The sequence below is a fragment of the Styela clava genome, chromosome 6, assembly GCF_964204865.1.
Source record: "Styela clava chromosome 6, kaStyClav1.hap1.2, whole genome shotgun sequence".
NCBI classification, from domain to species: Eukaryota; Metazoa; Chordata; class Ascidiacea; order Stolidobranchia; family Styelidae; genus Styela; species Styela clava.
In genome coordinates this window covers 5,856,905-5,876,914 of record NC_135255.1, presented here as the reverse complement: position 1 = coordinate 5,876,914, position 20,010 = coordinate 5,856,905, and the positions used below count along the sequence as shown (strand labels likewise).

Below are 20,010 nucleotides of genomic sequence, written 5' to 3'. Positions count from 1 at the left end.
TTTGTTGTCATTAGTCTAAATTATATTTAAATTATAGGCTCATTAAACGAGTAATTGTGAATTATATACTTGTTACGTTATAATAAAATTTAGTCTACACGTAAATTCTTTTGCGTAAAGAATATAATCGACAAAACAGCTATAATTTATTACTATAATTCAGTGAAGCGTCGCAGGCCGAATCTGGCCCGCGGGCCGTAGGTTGCCGACCCCTGCCCTAGGGCCTAGGCTGTGCCATTTGTGGAGCCCCTATTCAACAATGATGAACCCTTCGCGACGTCAAAATACGGTATTTCATGGTTGTGTGGTATATAATATGACGCCATGATTATTTTTAATTGCATGAAGCGCAAAATTTTTAGTTCAAGGTTGTAATAAATAGCCATGGTACCAGAAAATTCTACATCATATTCCCGGCTCAATCACTGATAAATGAAAAGTTACTGAAAAAACACTATAGGCCCGTCAAGGCCCCCAGGCTTCAGCCCACCTTGCTTGGTAATAAATCCGGCACCGCAGACAATGTATCCGGAAATCTTACTGTCTAACGTCAGGCAAACAATATATTACTCTAAAAGATTATTGGGTAACCTGAACCCTAACCTGGTACACAACCTGAGTTCAGGTTGTACGCCATCTTGGTGCGCATACTTCAGGAGGTCCGATTATTGCATTAAAAAGCATCATCAATCTGAGACCCCAATTAATTTTAACTTGTAATAACAAAATATAAATCCTTCTTTTCGAAAATAGAAACTTCTCACAATAATTATAAATGCCATTAACGGAAATAGCTGGGAAATAGTACTCAGGAAGATGGAAACACATCATTGATTACATACGTAATGGAAAAGGGGCCAAGTCACCTTATCGTTAGTGGAGTGGCATGGAAATGCTCAACACAAAATTCGAATTGCTGTTTCTTCGATATTTCTATGATTGAAATCATCACTGACAAAAATTTGAGCAAAGTTCACTATGAATGTCCTTGGAAACAATACATTCTATAATGCTTGTCCCGGAACCAAAAATAAAAAAGAAATAACTAAAGAATAAGACTGTTGTAAAGAATGATACTGTAACATTATTCAAGGATGAAATTTAATAAATTCATTGTGGTAAGGTTACAAGTTAAGATAGTCCTAAATTTGATTTACAACTGTTGATAAGCACTTTACATTCATACAACAAAGATGCGAGGGAGCGTGTGAACCTCTTTGTATTTGCTCTTTCCATCTTGAATTCCGATATCCACAAGGTGTCACACGAGACTAATCGATTTTTGATAATAATTGCGTTGTCTTTGGCAACATATGTTGTGAACAATGAAAAAAGATGAGCATCGTCGAACAATAGAGTGCTATATACCCGCTTGAAGTACTTGCTTTGGTCTTTAAAGCAAACAAATCGAGATTGTATAAAACCATCCATCTTGTTTCAAGTGCCGGACGTCTCTGGTGATGGCGAAGACACCTGGCAGGAGCCCGAAACTGGAGTGATCGTTAATAGGTTGACGTGACAAAATGAAAGGTATGTATTCTATAATTATTAGCAATTAATGTATAACCTGTTTAATTTGTTTGTAAAATTTATTATATTTTGGTGAGAAGTCAGTTTGGGAATTTGGCGTCAAGATTCAAATCAAATTACGATTATCATCAATATGATAAAATAGAATATTTAACACCAATATTCATCATACACGAACAGATATGACGTGTACAGTTTTAGTCAAACTTGAGCCGTAAATGCCTCTGTACAATAAATGCAAATACATATATTGGGTCCAACGTATTATTGTTATATGTTGGAATCGTCGTTATTGAATCTCTTCTGAAAGAATGGACGTTTAACTAACTAACTTTCTTCGGTACTCGAATCGTACGAAAGTTCGTCTTTTCTACAGATAAATATTAATAAATTTTCATCTTGTCAGGGTTATGTGTCACGACCTCAAGCGTCGTCTAACCACAACAAAGTTAAACAACTGACACATTTCTTATCTTAAAATTCATTTAAAGCAAACAGAACCTTGTATAACAATTTGTATAATATTTGACATACAAGTTTTGAAACATAGTCAGGTCGTCGTGGACGTTAGTTATGCTTTTTCATGTTTTAGGAAATGATTCCGTTGTTCCCGATAGATTGGAGGAGTCATTATCGTGCGATGACCTTTTCCTGGAATATTTTAACTCATTTTTAGAATTGTCGGTAAGTGTGAGATTTTTATATAGTACAGTAGTATAGTATATATACATACAATTTTTTTCTAAGTTTTTAATTTCTATGTTTCACAAATACTATAATCTACTAGAAGCTACCGCCGTGGGCTTAAAAATTTCGGGTTATTCAATTTAATGCACATCACCGCTACCCTATCTTGATAATCATTGAACGGTAACTGAAAACATTAGTTTATTTTGATTAGAAAAATATTATTTAAACTAGACATACTTCCAGTAATTACCTAGTCAGAAATTCAATTTTTATATAAATACCAAAACATAGATTACTAATAAACGTAGCACATATCAGTAATATGCTAATTAGTAACGAAAAAAACTTGTTACATATTCAAATATGGACCATCCGTTTTTTGGGTTACATGCTTAGCCTTAAACTAAATTCGTTTCAATACAGGCTTTCCCACTTCGAATACGATATGATAGACTGACCGGGACGTTTCATGAAGTAAATAAAAATGAAGAATTCGGTCACGAAATTTCACAAAAGACAAAGTCAAAGATGATTGATATATCACTTACGGGAAACGTTCACGGTTTGTTTGGTGGTCCACCATACGGTGTCAGAGATGATGAAAAAGAAAGAGTGTTGCAATGGGCGCATCAAAATCGACTGCCACTTTTCTTACAGTGAGTACTTTTTAAAACTTGAAGGCTTGCTAATCCTAAGTGGAATTCACACAGATCTTCATTTCTTTGGAACTCAAGTGTTGGAAGTGCTTGTGGTAATAGTATAAAATCCCATTCGGATAGAATGTTTCTGGGCTCAATTTCCGGAACATATTCATACAGAGATATTTTTGCGGTAAAACTTCCCAATAATAACTATTATAATAGAATTTAATGGAATAGAATATAAATAGAATTTAATCAATAGATTTGAAAGTGAATCAGATAAGCTAGAATATGAATGACAAGCTAATATATTTCATAATAAATGAAATCCAAGTGCATTTTCAGACGAAGAACCTTTGACTGCAAATTACTGGACAATAGTGCAAATCGATATGCCCTTAAATTATATGACCACCTTCTGATGAACAACTTCCGACCAATAGGTCATTCACTATTGCCTACTATAATAGAGAAAGCTGAAATATGAGGTGTTTCAAAAATTTATGAAACTGTTTCCTACGTTCAATTTTTCAGAACTCGACTCTATCGGGAGTTCAAGTTGTGCAAACTTCTTTTACGTCCACTTGATTTTCGACGAGGAAGTAGTCGTATTCGTGGATACAGTCGTCTGTCCATGGGCACAACTGCCACGAGTTTTACACCTATTGAGTCTCCACTTCCGGACACACAGTCAATTGCGTGGACAGATGGTCAAAGTATCAAGAAAGTATCATATGGATTAAATGCGATGGATAGATCAAGACCAAACAGCAGGGCGCTGAGTTTACCGCCGGATTTAGGAGGTAAACTCAACTTTTTGCCAGAATAGGGGTAATATCGGTCAAGCGAGGGATCCAGTAAATATGGATAAATTGTCAAGCTAACTGGCCATAGGTTACAGTTGAATTGTGTCCTTTATGCTCGGCCGTGCTAAGTGCCTGCGTTAATCATCATGTGACATATAAGGGCATCCTGTTCCACAAACATTCCCGGTTAAATATAAGTATAACTTACCAATTAAGCATTTTTGATGCATTCTGCCGTCTGCATTCTGCCTGCATTCTTCCAAGCTCAGCTATCCTCTACAAAATTTAAACCTCTCATCACGCAAAGACATAGGCTATAATTCTAAAACAGCATTGAACCCGATACATATGAATGGCCAGATCTTTAGCCTGATTTGAAAAATTTGATATTATCCAATCAATCAATCAATTAGCGTAATCAATCAAAATAGTCAATTAATATTAATTTTGTGTGTACAGGTAGAACATGGTCAGCTACTGCCATGTATGATACATCTGCAACTGAGACCAGTAGTTCAACAGCAAATGAAGTAGCGGCGTGGCAAAGAAGAAATGAGAAACACCAAAGATCAAGAAGGAGATATCCAGGAGGGAAATCAGATCAAGAAAACATCGACACAAGGATATCAGATTCTGGACTTGGCACCACAGCATTCGACTATAGCACTACTATCGGTACGTCAATTTTGTGTCATCGTCATTGCTATTACGAGCAGTATTGCTAACATACATTGCTGAAATACTCTTTTACATATTGGCACGTCAGTAATACTTGTCAATGGGCGGATTATTCAATTTTAAAAATATAAAACTTTAAAACAAAAGTAATAAAGCTCTAAAATAATTGACATCCGATTGCATTTTTTAGAAGAAATCAATATAAAATTTCAAGAAATGCGGTTAGCGTTAGAGTATGACATATACGGAATTCGTGGCAAAATGATGAATTGCGCAACGGCACTAAATCTGTTCATATATTTCCCTGACGTAAATAGTAGACTCATTCTGGTAAAAAAATTATCAATAGTTTTTTTCGCTCAATTTATTCCTATAGCCCTAACATGAAAACATGATCAAAATTACAATCTCGACATTAATATATGGAGTTGTTCAAATAGTTATATCAAACAATAGATTGGTATTTCTTTATTAAATCAATGACGTATATGAAAACTAGACGTGTAAAATTGGCCATTGATGAGTCGTCACTTAAAAGGACGATTCATCAAACGCTTTTATTCGGCCAAACATAACTTTGCAATTCTTTTTATCGTACGCTGCGACTCTTTTCAGATAGCATCCAATCACTATTTAGATGTAAACAATAGAATAACAATAAGGTGATATATTATCCGGTGTCTGTTTTCTGACACTGTTTTCCACAACACTACCCTAGTAAATTGATATATTTACCCGCCCCATTGAAAACATTCGAGTCTTAAGCTTTAGTGGTGTTTAAACATGTCACTATCAAACATCTTGTTTTATTTCTGTTTAAACCATTTGACAAGTAAATAAATGTCATTTGTTCGTGATGAAGAAAAGCAAAAACATTTTACGTTGATAAAAGTGTAACCGCGAAGCGTAATTTTGGTACTTGAATAATTTACGGTTACTTTACAGTTTCTGAATATTAACAAAGCTCTGGACATGTACGAACTATCTCGATTGGGAGTATCCTAGCCAAGATACACCACGCAATGCACATTGGTTAGACCGAAATAACAAAGTATTTCCTGGATTTCGTGAGCAGATGTAGCCTACTACTCTGAACGTGATATACAATATTTACAGCATCCCTCGTGATACTGATAATAGGGTATAGGTTATGGTCGATACGTAGGGGTTTATACCGGTGATAGATTTGCACACTATACCACTCGAATTTTTTTTGCTAAGCCATTGAAATCTGCGAGTTTGGAAATGGTAATAACCATAGAGCCAGTGTACTTATTTGGTTTCAGTTTGCGTATGTTTTCCACAAAGCAAAGAGTATTGAAATCGTACTTTCTGAATAATACCGATATCGAAATAGAAAGTATTAGAATTAGTATCAATCATTATGACAGGCAAAAGTTATCCTAATTCAAATTATCATAAATGGTACTGTAAAACTATTACGGTTTAAATATTATAAATATTCTTTAAACGGTAACGGTAATCTTCGTTATTAAGTAAATATTACTATTGTTAAAACAGAGAATACAGAATGATCGATTCCATGAATCGACTGCGCTAAGTCTTGCAAAAAATCATTAGATAGAACAAAGACATTGTTGAAGACTCATTACCCATTATTCATGGTGTTTGCACAAAAAGGCGCAGGGAATATTTAAGTTTGCTTTACGAACCCTCAAACAAAGATGAATGTCAATTATATGGATATTACTCATAAGAGGTTAATCGATAAAATGAATATGAAACTGTACAATGTAAACATTTCTACCAGCTTACACACAATAAAGGCAATTACTAACTGTACAAGCCGGTAGGCGCCCGGGATCTCCGCTGATAGTTGAGGCCAACGCTCAAGCAACCGGTTACCTTCCATAGAAAGTCGGGGATCTGTAACGACGTCGCGATTAAACAAAAAAAAATGTGAAAAAAACTGGAAATTTCAATAACAATCGGCGCGTTTTTCGTTGTTTCCATGGAAACGAAACCTCTATCCGGACTTTCTATAAAATGCACATTACTAGGGTGACAGGATAACCCACGTGAGAAGTTTCATCCAGATTGGTCCAGCCGTTAAGACGCTACATCTAAACTGACAGACAGGCATAACGACTGATAATAAGGGTCTCCTAGAGCGGAGATCCAATAACTGAATAAATTATTTTAGGCCATAACTTTATAAACCTTTCATAAGTCTATGCAGCATTTTGTATTAGATGCGACGTTTACTATCTATATTGCAATACCATAGAAGTTTTGTGAGTTAGACTTCAGTGCAACACACGCTATCCTGATATATTTGTGCTCCATAATGGCTGTCAGTAGTCAGTACTCTCACAACTTCAATCTCCCCGAATGCTAACAAATTATCACAAAATAGGAAGCGTTATGGGCTATTATACAGTCGATTTACGTGAACATTTGCCACAATGTTGAAACTGCGCCCAATCTGACTAATATTCAAATTATCTAAACCGCGTAGGATTCCCACGATTTATATCAAAGAAGCAAATTTTGTTAATCAGATTCAAACCTATACACTCGTATATCAAAATGTTTTAAAAATCTATAACAAATATAAGATGTCTGAGTGGTCGATTTTGTTTTCCTATACTGGGGCTGATTCCATCCAATCCACCGAAATCTCAATAAAATATTGTTCTCATTGTAGGTACAAGTGGAAAAACAAGAAATATTGGCACACGAGCTGACACATTAGGGGTGGGATCTCGCTGGGAAAGCGAAGCAGGGTACAGTACCAGAACACCTGATACGAGAACTCAAACCGCCATGACATATTCATCGTTACCAGCTGATGGTTTTCGTTCCGCTGTTTCCACATCTGCACATAAATCTGGTGAGTAAATTATTTTGTGCAGGTGGACTACGAAACACGAAGCTGTTCAATTGTCTTTGCTGTATAAAAATATACTGAAAGTAAAATGTCAGTTGGAGAATTATGCTCGCCATTACAATACTCATCTTTCGCGGAAAACGTCCATCCGAATCCTGCGGTAGCCGTGTACATTCCCCGAGATAAACAATAAAAACTATTCTATATTACTTCAAAATTTGTGTGATTGAGTTGCCGTCGATAGCAATTTTAAATCAACTCTGTATAAGTGGCCTTGTATAAATGTTCTGACCATGTCTTAAATAACATTTTAATACAATTCTCTGTTTTAAAAAACTCTTTTTGAGGTCATCAATATGAAGGGAAGAGCGCACTTCGAACATCAGATTCTCCAAGTAAGCCTCACCGAGCAACAATAATTTTACCAAGGACGGGCAAAAACTCTGACGTTGTAATATCAGACACACCAATGAGGTATGTTTACCTGTAGAACTTATAATGCAGTTAATAATCAGGCAGAAATTTGTGTCCCATAGCTTATTATTGAACAGTTATCTAGATGTGGAAGTTACTGCATTGTAAAAATACTTTCCAATTTTGAGTTTTATCTGTTTATTAGCACCGGGTAGTTGAGGGTTTAGGATGCGTCATCTTATACTCAATCACATAATTTTGTATTGAATATGAAAATAAATTATTCTTGAGGTTTAAACCAACTGGAGATCAATATTCTGTCGATGACGCAAGTGATTTCGTCATCCATGATGAAGATGATGACATGGAAGAAGTGGATGATGATGAGGATGGTGGTGGGAGTGGATTTTTAGAGTTTGACGATAGAGATTCATCTTGCGATGAAACTGAGACTGAAATTGAATCCATTCAGAAAGTTCATTCAATGAAGCTTCAACATATCAAGGAAAGGCTTTTGGGATCTGTAAGTGGCTAATGATATCGTGAGCAGAATTCGTGTCTCCTAGTTGGCCTAGCATTGTTTATAATAAATCCTGAATTAACTAATGGTCATCAATTTGGTTACATATTGTAGATGTATCTTATTTTCCCAATTACAGTATAACTCCGAGTAACAACTGGTCATTGATTAATACCTTTGCTCAAATAATGACACGTGTTACGGACCAAATCTTCAATCTCATATACCTAATGCGTTATTGCAATATTCCAATACTTGGTCACTTCTAACCTGCTCAATTCAAGTCATAAACATCAATTTTCTTTATACCAATAGTGCTTACGCAGGCCAATATTTATTTTTGCCTAGAATAATTTTATTAGCAATAAAAGTCACTCGATTTATCCAGTATTGTGTCAATTATTGGAATTTTAGTGTTTTGCAATTTATTAACAATTGAATTATTTTAACTAAGCTGCTTAATTGCTGTTGTTTATCTTCTTGTTATCAAAACGACTGTTTTTGTTGTTGAGAGAAAATTGACATTTATGTCATATATTTGAGTTTTGCTCTTGTTTCGCTAATTATGCTTTCGTAGTAATATTCTTGTACATTTTTTGTTTTTCGCCAGAAAGAGGGAGTAGACAGCTTGTTAAATTTCCTGTCTGATACCGCTGGAATTTATCTTATCTTATTTTGGTTGGATGCTGAAGCTTTCAAGGATGCTTTCGATCATACGAACAATTCTAGAAAGTAAGTCATTCCAGAATCGTGATTTTGAACCTAAACTACTGGGTATATTCTTTCAGGGTGGGCACGATTTTTGTACCAGGGGCCAAATATTTTGCCCACCTAGGCCGGCGGGCCATGTAAGTGTGACGCGGAAAGTTACATTTTACGAACAATATTCACAGTGTTTCAAAAACAAAAGTGGACATCAATAAGTCTCGTGCCCAAACTAAATTTGATCGCAATCTCAACAAATCCCTTGTGCTATTTTTATTTATCTAATTCTAAAACATCAAAATTCGGTTTTAGTTTGGTTGTGGTAGTATCAGCCGAGCCGGATTGAATTGCCCAACGGGCCGGATTTGGCCCGCGGGCCGTAGTTTGCTCATGTCAGGTATAGAATTTCGAGTTTTTGGTTGAGCCGTCGTCTACATCAAATCAAAATAAGGTTTACAGAAAATATCATCATGATATTCTGACAAAGTGGCTTAGACAATAAATCTTTATAGACCACGACATATGAACCGAAATGCACATTTAGTATTCGTACTTACAATATATCAATATCCAATATTTCAAAAAAATGTTAATGCCAGTGAATACAGATAAGTTGGCAACAACACCAAGTCAGTTATACGCACTGACAGTAGAAATTAACTAATTACAAGTGGTCTGACTACCTAAAAAAATTGTTTCACGCCAACTGGGTCACGCTATAAAGCTTCGGGTGTCTATGTATCGAGTAGGTATATTTTACATGCTTATTCCTGCATAAGTTGGTCCACATATGTGTATAAAAAACAAGTAAAATCACGTGTTTTGGATTTATTATTTTTAGAGATTTGAATGATATGGATGATGGATCAGATTCGTCGAACGTATCCTCTGTTGTCACTGATGACGGAGTTATGTTAGCCTGGCGACATCGATTATTTCGTGAAATTTTAGATCGACATAAATTTACTCTCAGTGAAGAAGCAACAGAACAAATAAGGGAAGCTCAGGTAGCCTATACAATGTAATAACAAATTAAATATACTGAATGCCCCAAAAATATCAATTGTACGATTTGCAAATATTCTTACAGAGCAATGTTGGGCTGACGTGTCACGTTTTTGCACGTACGCAATACGACGCATTACGACGTTTGCGTTCTTACTGGCTTCCAAGATATATTGTTCACTGTAGCACCAGAGCAGATTTCGAAAAACGTCTTTCAACAGGTGAACGAAATGATATATTTATTGTAATTATTGTTACGGTAATAATGTTATACAGTCGAAGGTGAAACAACCGTTGCAGCTTATAGCAGCGCACCCAAAATACCACAAAGTTTTATTCCTATTAGAATCATTGAAGACAGGTTATTTTGAGTCAACATGTATTTGCCAGATTGATTTTTTATAATGACTCTCAACATAACTTTTTGCGTTTATCTGGGGAGTTAGCCAAGGTATCTTTATTCGCCATACTTATTCATACATAGTTAAAGATAACCGTTGCCAGATTGATTTTTCATAATGACTCTCAACATAGTTTTTTGCATTCATATGGGGAGTTAGCCAAGGTACATTATTCGCCATACTTATTCATATATAGATAAAAATAACCTGAAATTGATGGCGCGTTTATTGAAGAATGTGAATATGTGTTCTAGGTACCTGGGATGTTGACTGCTCATCACGAAACTCTTCAACATTTCGATATACGTTTTTACCATTACTTACTATTGGGCATCTGGTACCAAACTCTCATTTAAATTACGAAAATTCCTCGTTTCGAGATGGTGAAAATATTGCGGTCAGACCGCTAGAGGTAAGTGTTTGGGAAAACTCGTTTGTTGTTTGAATATTTTGTTTACCACCTGACTGAATTGTCCAAAATGTAGAATTAAGCAAATATACATATTTATATAAAAAAGTCGGCGCTCCCGAAGTATGTGACACAACCTGAACCCTCACCTGGTACACATACTATGTTTAGGTTGTGAGCCATCTTGGTGCACATACTTCTGGAGGTCCAAAAAATCAACATGTCCTCTCAAGTAAAATGACAATAACCTAATTTGCAACTCATGATATAATTTCTGCCAAAATTATTTAAATAAGTATGTTCCCACGTTTGCCATACAATGCCATACAATATTTTGTTTGCAGTCTGTTAACCAAGAAAATGCTGCTATGCTTGATCGTCCGACAACAGCACAAATCCGAGTAATGTCAGCAAAATCTGCTTATCATCATTTCTTGTTGCGAGCTTTGGCTTCAGAAGCTGATGCAGGATGCCCGTTCCGACGATACATAATTGAGTAAGTTAATTCATTGTGTAACAACAACGTGCAGGCTATATCCCTTCCAAAATAGAATTTTGTACACAGATATATTTCCGAGCCATTTCGCTACATATTTAAATCTGGATCTATAACCTTTCCACCGATCCAGTCTCCAATGGACCAAAACTGCGAAATTGCTTTGAAACCATGGTGACGTAACAAGCCTAAGTGTTAACTTTTTACGTCCAACGTCATGCTGCGGTTAACCTGGTAATTTTACCTGGTTAACGGTTAACGTGTCTTCACTGAAATTCTCAGACCTACGAGGTAAGGCTAAAAAGAAACGGGACTGACGTCACAGATTGCGCAACACGATTAACCATCGGTAATCAACACTTTTACAGTGTGGCGTAACATGTGTTTTTTGTTTAACAGCTGTTTTGACACAATATCTCAATTATTTTTGCTTTTTAGGAGCCATAGGTGAGTGTGATTAACTGCTTGTTAAAAAAATTGCCGTGCGAGATCTGATTGAGTTTTTTGGCGATAGGGGAGAATGACGACTGAGCAAAGAATTAACATTAAATTTTGTGTCCCCCTATCGCTAAAAAACTCAATCAGACCTCGCACAGCATTTTTTTTTCAACAAGAAATTTATCACATTCACTTATGGATCCTGAAAAGCAAAAATAATTGCGATATTGTGTCAAAACAGCTGTTAAACAAAGAACACATATTACGCCACACTGCAAAAGTATTGATTACCGATGGTTAATCGTGTTGCGCAATCTGTGACGTCAGTCCCGTTTCATTTTAGCCGCACCTCGTACTTGTGTAGCTATTTTGGTGATTTATTACTATTAATTCATTCGTTATTTCCCTAACTCAGATCGAAAGAGGCGACCGCTCGGAACGCTTATGACTTTTGGGTTACCTTGGAACATTTTGCAAGTCAAAAATCTAGAGAGGGTGAAAATAAACTTACAAGGGCAATGGCAGTTTTAAAATCAAGCTCGTCGGCAGGTAGGGTTTATGCTTGTCCGTAAATTTGGTTGTTTGCTAGGTAACATACGGCGACTAAATATTGAACTAATTTTTTAGCGGACTTCCCTCTGGAAGTAATTGAAGCGTGGAAAATGTTCAGCAATTTTGTTTGGCCAATCGATGCACCCAGAAGTTTGACTTTACCGGAAAATATGCATTCTTATGCACGGTCGTTGGAGAATTTGTTAAGCCGAGCATTGACAGAGGAAAATGGTAATTGGATTGACTATTTTAATCATTTCATTAGAAATTATGGCTTGAAATATTGGGCGAAAATATAAAAATCGCCAAGATTCATCTTCCACAATATTCGATTTTCAGAAAACTTTCGGATTCAATTACTAGTTATTTCGCAATACAATCCATCCCTGATGTCTTGAAACACGCCATATATAATGGAATAAAAATGTCTATGTCTTTGTTTGAATTGTTTTAAGAGTTGGCTCGCCATTCAGCACCATATACCACAGTGTATTCATGCTTAGATTTGACTTTATACATTTATTTAAGACACAAGGTCGAACATCACTTCCTCTGTATTCCGACCCGCAAAACTACATGCACTTTATATTTTGTCTGAGTGTTGGAAGAAATATTGCAAGCATGAAAATCGAAATTTCTTCGAGTGAGTAATTCAACAATAATATTTTTTAGGATTTACAGTAGGCTATTCGAGCTGGAAGTCGGATTAAACAAAGCAACGTTGTTTAAATAACTATACCTCAGAGCCCGGAATACAAAATTTAGAGTCACGTTTATTGCTATAGCTCGCTTGCAAACTTGATATCAGTCACTTTTTGTCCATTGGCTTCTAACTTAGAATACTCTAGAATCAGGCATTCAGATTGAAAACTATTGTTTTGCCACAGAGCTCGAGAAGGTCGTCCATATTCCTCCAGTGGTGACGATAGGTCTGTCACGCCACCGCGGGCATCGTCGCCCAAAATAAAGAAACAAACAAAACAATTTGACGAAATGAGTACCACGTTGAGTGAGACGACCACAATTTTCAGCAAGCCGTGGTTAACAGGTATTATTAAGTGTTTTTTCTGTTTCTGATAGTCAGTAATCTGTTTGAAAAACACAGCCAATGTACATCATAAACAACGGTTGTATTTTTGAATATTTTGCAGATATTTGACCTGCCAACAAATAATAAAATAAAACGATTTTTAATTGTAATTTAATAGTGAATTTTCTAAACAATTCTCACTAAACTCACTAGTATATTCAAATTTCAAAGGCTGATAAATGTCATCAGAAAATGAATATCGTATTACAATGAGCACAGTACAGTGCAAAGCTTTCCTCATAATAAAAAATTCTAAATAGAAACTGCGATTTTGTATTCTCGGTCTATAGATGATGACACAACAGAAACTGACTCCGCAAGTACAATGTATTCTTATGATGTTGAGAGAATACGACAAATAGCTTCAATCATACGAAAAAGAGGAGCAAAGAAACCTCAAAGAACACCTCATAAAAAACCTCCTCCAATCAGAAGTAGGATTGGAACGGCCGTAAAATCTACTAAGGTATCAGAACAACATAAGGCAACAAAAGAACATGACGTTGAATCAGTTTCATCAAAAACATCGAAGAAAAAGCAGACAAAAGTAGGTTTATTTTGACGGAAGCGTTTGAGCAAAACGGTAAAATCATGATAAGCAACAAATCGACAACATTCATTCATTGGAATTTTCACGTTGCAATTTTATTTATAGTCTCAAAGATTAATGCGTTGCCTTTTTACACTTGATAGAGATTTTGGGATTGGTGATTGATTTTACCTCCTACACTTTTATATGAATGTATCAGTTTTATAATGCATGTAATTGTTAATGTACCTATTCAAAAAATCTCTCTTATTGAACACTAGTTATGGCACAAGATAGATGTTCAGCATCATTTGACCTATGAAGAGTAGTATAGTCATGCAAACTATTATTTAGTGTTTCACAGTATTGTTTCTATCCAACAATTCAAAAAAAAATTTATACATGCAATTTTTCTTTAATTGTGTATATATTATTATTCTTTAAGGTGCAATTTAGTCTTCCTGACAAAGCCGATTCTAGTAGTCCATCCCGAGTAAATGGAGAGAAAGGAAATCAAGAAGAAGGGGAAGTTGGTGATGATGAAGGGGACGGTGAAGAAGACAAGAATAAAAGAAAGAAAAAGAAATCACTTCTACATCGACATCCTAATAGAATGAATTATCAGGAGATAAAAGAGAACAAACTACATATGTACTTTCGAAAATATGTAGCTCAGTGCGAGAGCATGGAGGTGGGTGATGGATTCTTGAATTTTCCTTATTGATAGAGGAACAATTTGTCTACATGCCGAATAATGTACAATTGTTATAGCTTAATTTGTTGGTATTTAACACCCATGTATGAAACTATATGTTTTTATACGGAAGAATTCATAATGTCGATGAAAACATATACACCAAACGGGCAAACGTCATCGCAAAAAAGTTTTGTTTGACTGATAATAATTTCCAAATATCTTGTGCGATTTTCCTTGTGAAGTATATAAAGAATAGTTAATAAATCTATCATTTTCAGGTACAAAACGTGTTTCAAATGTACGCTTTGTGTGAAGCACTGCGATCTGTTCCAATGACAGAAGTAGATAGAAGATCAGCTCTCGCAAATGAAATATCACGTACTTATTTAAGCTCATCAGGTATGTTGATTGGATGGATGGATGTTACGAATATGTAATTTGGTTTAAAACTATGTGAGTTTTACACAAAATGTGATCACAAGCAATGGTATCATTATCACGAGAACAATCCTTTTTTTTTTAAATATGACGGAAAATAGCTGCATGTATCACCTAGTCCTAGAGGTATTGACCAACCAATCAACTGAAGACATAATTTGTCATTACTTTAAAAAGAAATAATCAATACGGCGTTATCAGCAAGCAGTTGATTGATTTTCCAAAAAAATAGAGTACGTTGGATTCAACAATTTTCTGATTACCTGTCGACGTTATTACAAATACTCAATAATGTGATTATTTGTTTGGGCGTTTGGTTGCAATGATAAATTCTGTTTTAAATGTGTCTTTGATCTAGAAAGTACCACTGTCTTTTCAAAGTAAGAATATAGTCAACTTATATATTCAATTTTACAGGGCCTAAACAAATTGCAATGTCGTCGGAATTTTTATCTCCTTTTATGAACGAACTTCCCAATCCTTCTATGGAAGCAACTGAAGCCTTGCAACTATATGTCGTTCCAACACTCAATCAGGCAGCAGCAAACTTCTCCATTGGCTTTAGCGCGGCTCTAAAGGTGACTGTTAATTTAATTAGGTTTTTGATATATTAGGAACGCATCATATTCGATCTGTTTCAACGAATACGAATAGCTTGTCAAGATGCATCGCTGCAAAAAATTTGTTTTCAAACCCTAACGGCGCAACTTATGAATACGACATCGTCAATGATGACTGTCGGAGGCACTCTAAGTAACGTTTTCATTCATCGAGGAAAAGGTATTGACGCCATGGTAATCGTTTTTAATGTGTCTAGAGACAAGTGACTAGAAGACTGCACAATTTCATTATATACGGAAAAACGCTATGCCAACTTGATTATTTTTAGATTGAGAGATATTCGTTACAGGATTAGTTTATTAAATTGTATCACTGCATTAAACAAAATTTCAACTCAAGAATTACTCTTCTAAACTCTATTATATTATTTTTGTTCTCCTCATTCAGGAATATAAACTTGACATTCGAAGTGATCTCGTTCAAAACTCAACAAAAGCCGAACTTGCTCTGAGAACGCTGACTCTCAAACCCAGTAGTAAGCGTAGACGAGCACTTGGTAAACACTCTGCAAGACAACCTCCTAATACAGATCACAAACAAACGTTCATGGATGCATTACAAAGAGCTGCAGAAGGCGATTTACCATTAGATTTATTGCATTTTTATAAATACTTGCAGGTGTGTTTGAGGTAACAATAAATTTCCAGAGAGATCAATAACAATACTGGTTTAGTTGAATTCATGTCTTCAATCAACTGTTAATGAGTTTTTGGTACCAGGGTCGTAAACCAATCAGAAATTATCAAACTGAAATAAATAGAAAAGTTTATTGTCATAGCAACAACTATAGTATAATATATTTGATTCTCCAAAAGTACTGTTCTGTTTTCAGGGTTTTGGAAGTCAAGAAGGTTTTCCATTGATACACAACGATTTGCTGTTTTACGTTGAAGTTTCAAAATTTCTCGCTTGTTTTCACGAGACATACGATTTGGTAACTTTAAAGCGAAAAATTCAATCAATTTTAGGCTGTTTCATTACATCGGCAATGGAACCAACTCTGCAGGTAATTTATGGTCGGGATATCTGTCTTGTATAAAAATGCAATGTGATACTGATGTGTAATATAAGTGTGAATACGTACCTTCGATTCTGGTTGCGTGATATTTTCGTGTCTTTGTGGAGATTAATTCCTTCATTTCTTACTTCGAGGTGTATAACAGGCGCGTCGTACATTTTTTTTCTAAATTTTACAACTTTCAACTCTATATTAAAGATTGATATAAAAACTGGAACTGCCGAGAGATTACGAAGGGCAGCGGATAGTTTTGTAAATGACAAAGGACGGCAACCTCACACGTCAACTTTATTTGATGATGCGCAACACACAGTTTTCAACGAACTCCTTCCATTCTGGGCCGGATTCGCTTCCGCTCGTCCTCTTGCTGAACGAGATGAGAAAAGACCAGGTAACTGTTGTCATTTTTACGATGGTTATTGATACAATAAAAACATGAGATTAACTTGACTAGGCAATGACGGCAATGACGTCACTCGTAAGATGAATTATGAAAATCGGGAGTTAATACCTGGTTTCCATCACTTCGTTTACTGATCAAATATTATTACATTGCATTACCTTTTAATACATCAGGAATGCTCAAAAATATCGAGTAAATAAATGGAAGCTGTAAAAACATTTTCTATCGACAGTTTTGAAGTCAGAAAGACTACATAAACGGAGGTTAGAAGCGTTCATGAAAACACCTGATCCGAAAACTGTTTTTAATATTCCGAAATCTGTTCCAAAATTTGATATGCACGGTCTAGAATTTACATTTTCAGTCAATGGAGGAATACAGTGGAAGGTATGTGCTAGTTTTATGAAATAGCATGAATAAACAAGAAGTAAAGAAATATTCAATTTTTAAAACTCTTACATTCACTTGTGTTATTATTATAATACTTGAGGTAATAAAATAAAGAAGAAAAAAAAATATCATATTTTCATATTTAACAGACCATGGATTGGTTGAACAGATTGTTACGCTACGGCCATTGAAAGCAATGGTACACTGGTAAAAGTCTATAGGCTAACACTTGGCGTAGTTACTGGCGCCATAGCCTAGACCAGGGAACCACATCTTGTCAATACGAAGCTATGACCCACAGTAGATTTCCTTTATTTCTGCCAAATACCTTTTTAAACAACATAAAATTTCTATTAAATGCCTTTTATAATGACATAGGCTGTCACCATTGGCAATCCTAATATAATTTAGTGAAATATATATTTAAGAAAATATACTATTTTATTTTCTCCCAAATACAGGAGTGGAGTGAGGTGTCATCCAGTCGTTCTAGTTCTCCTCCTCCAGAAGGTATCATCGAAGTCGTGAAAATGCCACCGAGAAGTCAAGCGAGACGCATGATTAGACGAGGAAATTTTTCAGTAAAAAAACTAAACGCCATTCAAAAAAAGTCGAACATGGAAAACGACGCGTGGAATAGCAAAAAAACTGATGGAAAGGGTAATGTGAATTTGAAGAAAACAGTGTCTATCAAAGGTGCCAACAAATTGCAAACAATCAACTACACCACGTCAGTTAGCTAGGAGCGGGGTATAGCACAAAAACACTTTGTTGAAAAATAACTATCTACATTGCACCAACACTAGCCAAATTCTGACTGTTTCTCCATTTTTACACATTACATGGAACTAAAACCCCCACAAATTTTATCTAATTTATACTACTTTAAAATGCAAATTTAACTTATTTTTCTGTATCATATTCTCCTACATTTACATTCAGCGCTGGGAACAAAATACAATCTTGGGAAATAATCGTTATTTTCTCTGTTTCGTATATGTTTTTTATGTCTTTGTGATTGCCATCCGTGACAGTAAGACTTGCTCAAGTCGAAAATTGTTTTTATGGAAGATGCACATATTTTAAACAAAAGTCACATTTGCACTTCATTTATTTATTTTAAACAAAAGGCATTTGGATTTAGTTTAAAAGTAATTTTGCTATATAATAAAATTATAAATTTTGTAAAACATGATTTAAAATCGAATGGTATAAAATAGTAAAACGACAGCACGTGTACCCTTCGGAAATGTTGGATAACATGCGTTCATATTTTGAAAGGTTAGTGTGCCGTAGACTCGATAGGGTATGTGTTAATATATATTTATATCATATTTAGATCTATCAACGTTCATTCACTGAATTAATCAATGTTAAAATTTACTTATGACTGATATTCAAAACAATTATCGATATGTTTACTATGAAACCATAAAATGAGAAATGCTTTTGTCAGCGATGTCTGGAGACTGACGCAGTTTGTATGTTGACGTAATTTCAAATGTGCGTTTCCAGTCCTACAGTCGCAACATACTTGTGTCCCATAACGATCCGGATTGATCAGAAGTTTATCATTATTTCGAAGTTATATTGATGTTTGTCCTACTTATTGGAATAGAAGTGCACAAATGGATCGCTTTGCGATAACTTATGTCAGAGGCCCTTGGGATTCAATATTTCAATCCAAATTTTGCGCCACAACGTGGTATTCCGACATTCTAGTCCGTCATCTTTTTCACAAACTCTGTGATCAGTGTAACCTTTGTGACTTTGTCAGTATTGTTACAGACGTGGCTTAATTTGTGAAACCTCGGTCTCATAGGCCACTGTTGTACTGGTGTTAGTCATTTGACCAGCGTGTTCATAAACAGTATTTGAGCATTGCTCTCCTGTTTCCTCGTTATTCTCGATTTATTGCGTCAGTGCAAATGACACGATCTCGCGTTTTGAACAATTAGAAGTTAAAATTATATATATATATATATTTATTAGTTTTCTGAGTAATTTGCATATTTCGGTAAAAAGACATCTAAATCACGATCGACTCATAGACTGTCCTGAAGCTACAGGTACGTATGCTATTTCACGGTGGTCTTGGACGATGGCGCATATTGGACAAAATAGATGAATACAATAGTCTTCTAATGGGCTGCCATCGATGTTCTTTCTCTCTCGAATTTTTCCTCGCAGGATTCCGCCGATGATACAGGGAATGAATAAATACGCAGCTCCACAAAGTAGGCAATCATCACCAAGAGCTTCTGCAGTTTTTCCAGTTGTGTAGCAGGGCGCAAAATAGGAAACAATGCAAATACCAATATTATCGAAACATCCACACAGCCCGTTTGTAAATTGAGCCATTTGAGTAATTTAAAGTCGTGAATACTGCATTAAATTATAGATTAGATAATTATACAAGTGAATCTGAAAACAACACCAGCTAACATACATAATATTTAATAGTGCGAACGTCTGGAGTCACATTCTCACAAACTTTATTATGTAACTTTTCGTTTAAAAAAAGTCAAACTTACGAAAACAAGCAGTTCACAATACTTCATATTTAGTATTGAAGAATACAGTGATGGTGGATAAAATACGTATTCAGAAAAGTTACGTAAACTTGAAGAACTGAAAAAGATGACCATATTATGTTTTTTCTCGGTCTGAAAACCCTACTTTTGTTTG

The 20,010-nt window shown here is 35.3% G+C and overlaps 1 protein-coding gene across 1 annotated transcript; it reads left to right on the top strand.

Moving 5' to 3' along the window:
* Positions 1 to 1,128: 1,128 nt before the first annotated feature.
* Positions 1,129 to 18,955, top strand: LOC120331161 (uncharacterized). Its single transcript, XM_039398202.2, has 26 exons — positions 1,129 to 1,530; positions 2,123 to 2,214; positions 2,644 to 2,876; positions 3,396 to 3,664; positions 4,127 to 4,342; positions 7,014 to 7,199; positions 7,544 to 7,670; positions 7,902 to 8,133; positions 8,741 to 8,862; positions 9,677 to 9,842; positions 9,926 to 10,061; positions 10,496 to 10,653; positions 10,995 to 11,146; positions 12,000 to 12,133; positions 12,212 to 12,367; positions 12,665 to 12,779; positions 13,024 to 13,184; positions 13,517 to 13,773; positions 14,201 to 14,446; positions 14,731 to 14,851; positions 15,308 to 15,468; positions 15,899 to 16,129; positions 16,344 to 16,517; positions 16,728 to 16,920; positions 17,165 to 17,319; positions 17,784 to 18,955. The coding sequence occupies exons 1-26, from the start codon at positions 1,524 to 1,526 to the stop codon at positions 18,063 to 18,065; spliced, it is 4,482 nt and encodes a 1,493-aa protein (XP_039254136.2). The 5' UTR covers positions 1,129 to 1,523; the 3' UTR covers positions 18,066 to 18,955.
* Positions 18,956 to 20,010: the final 1,055 nt, after the last annotated feature.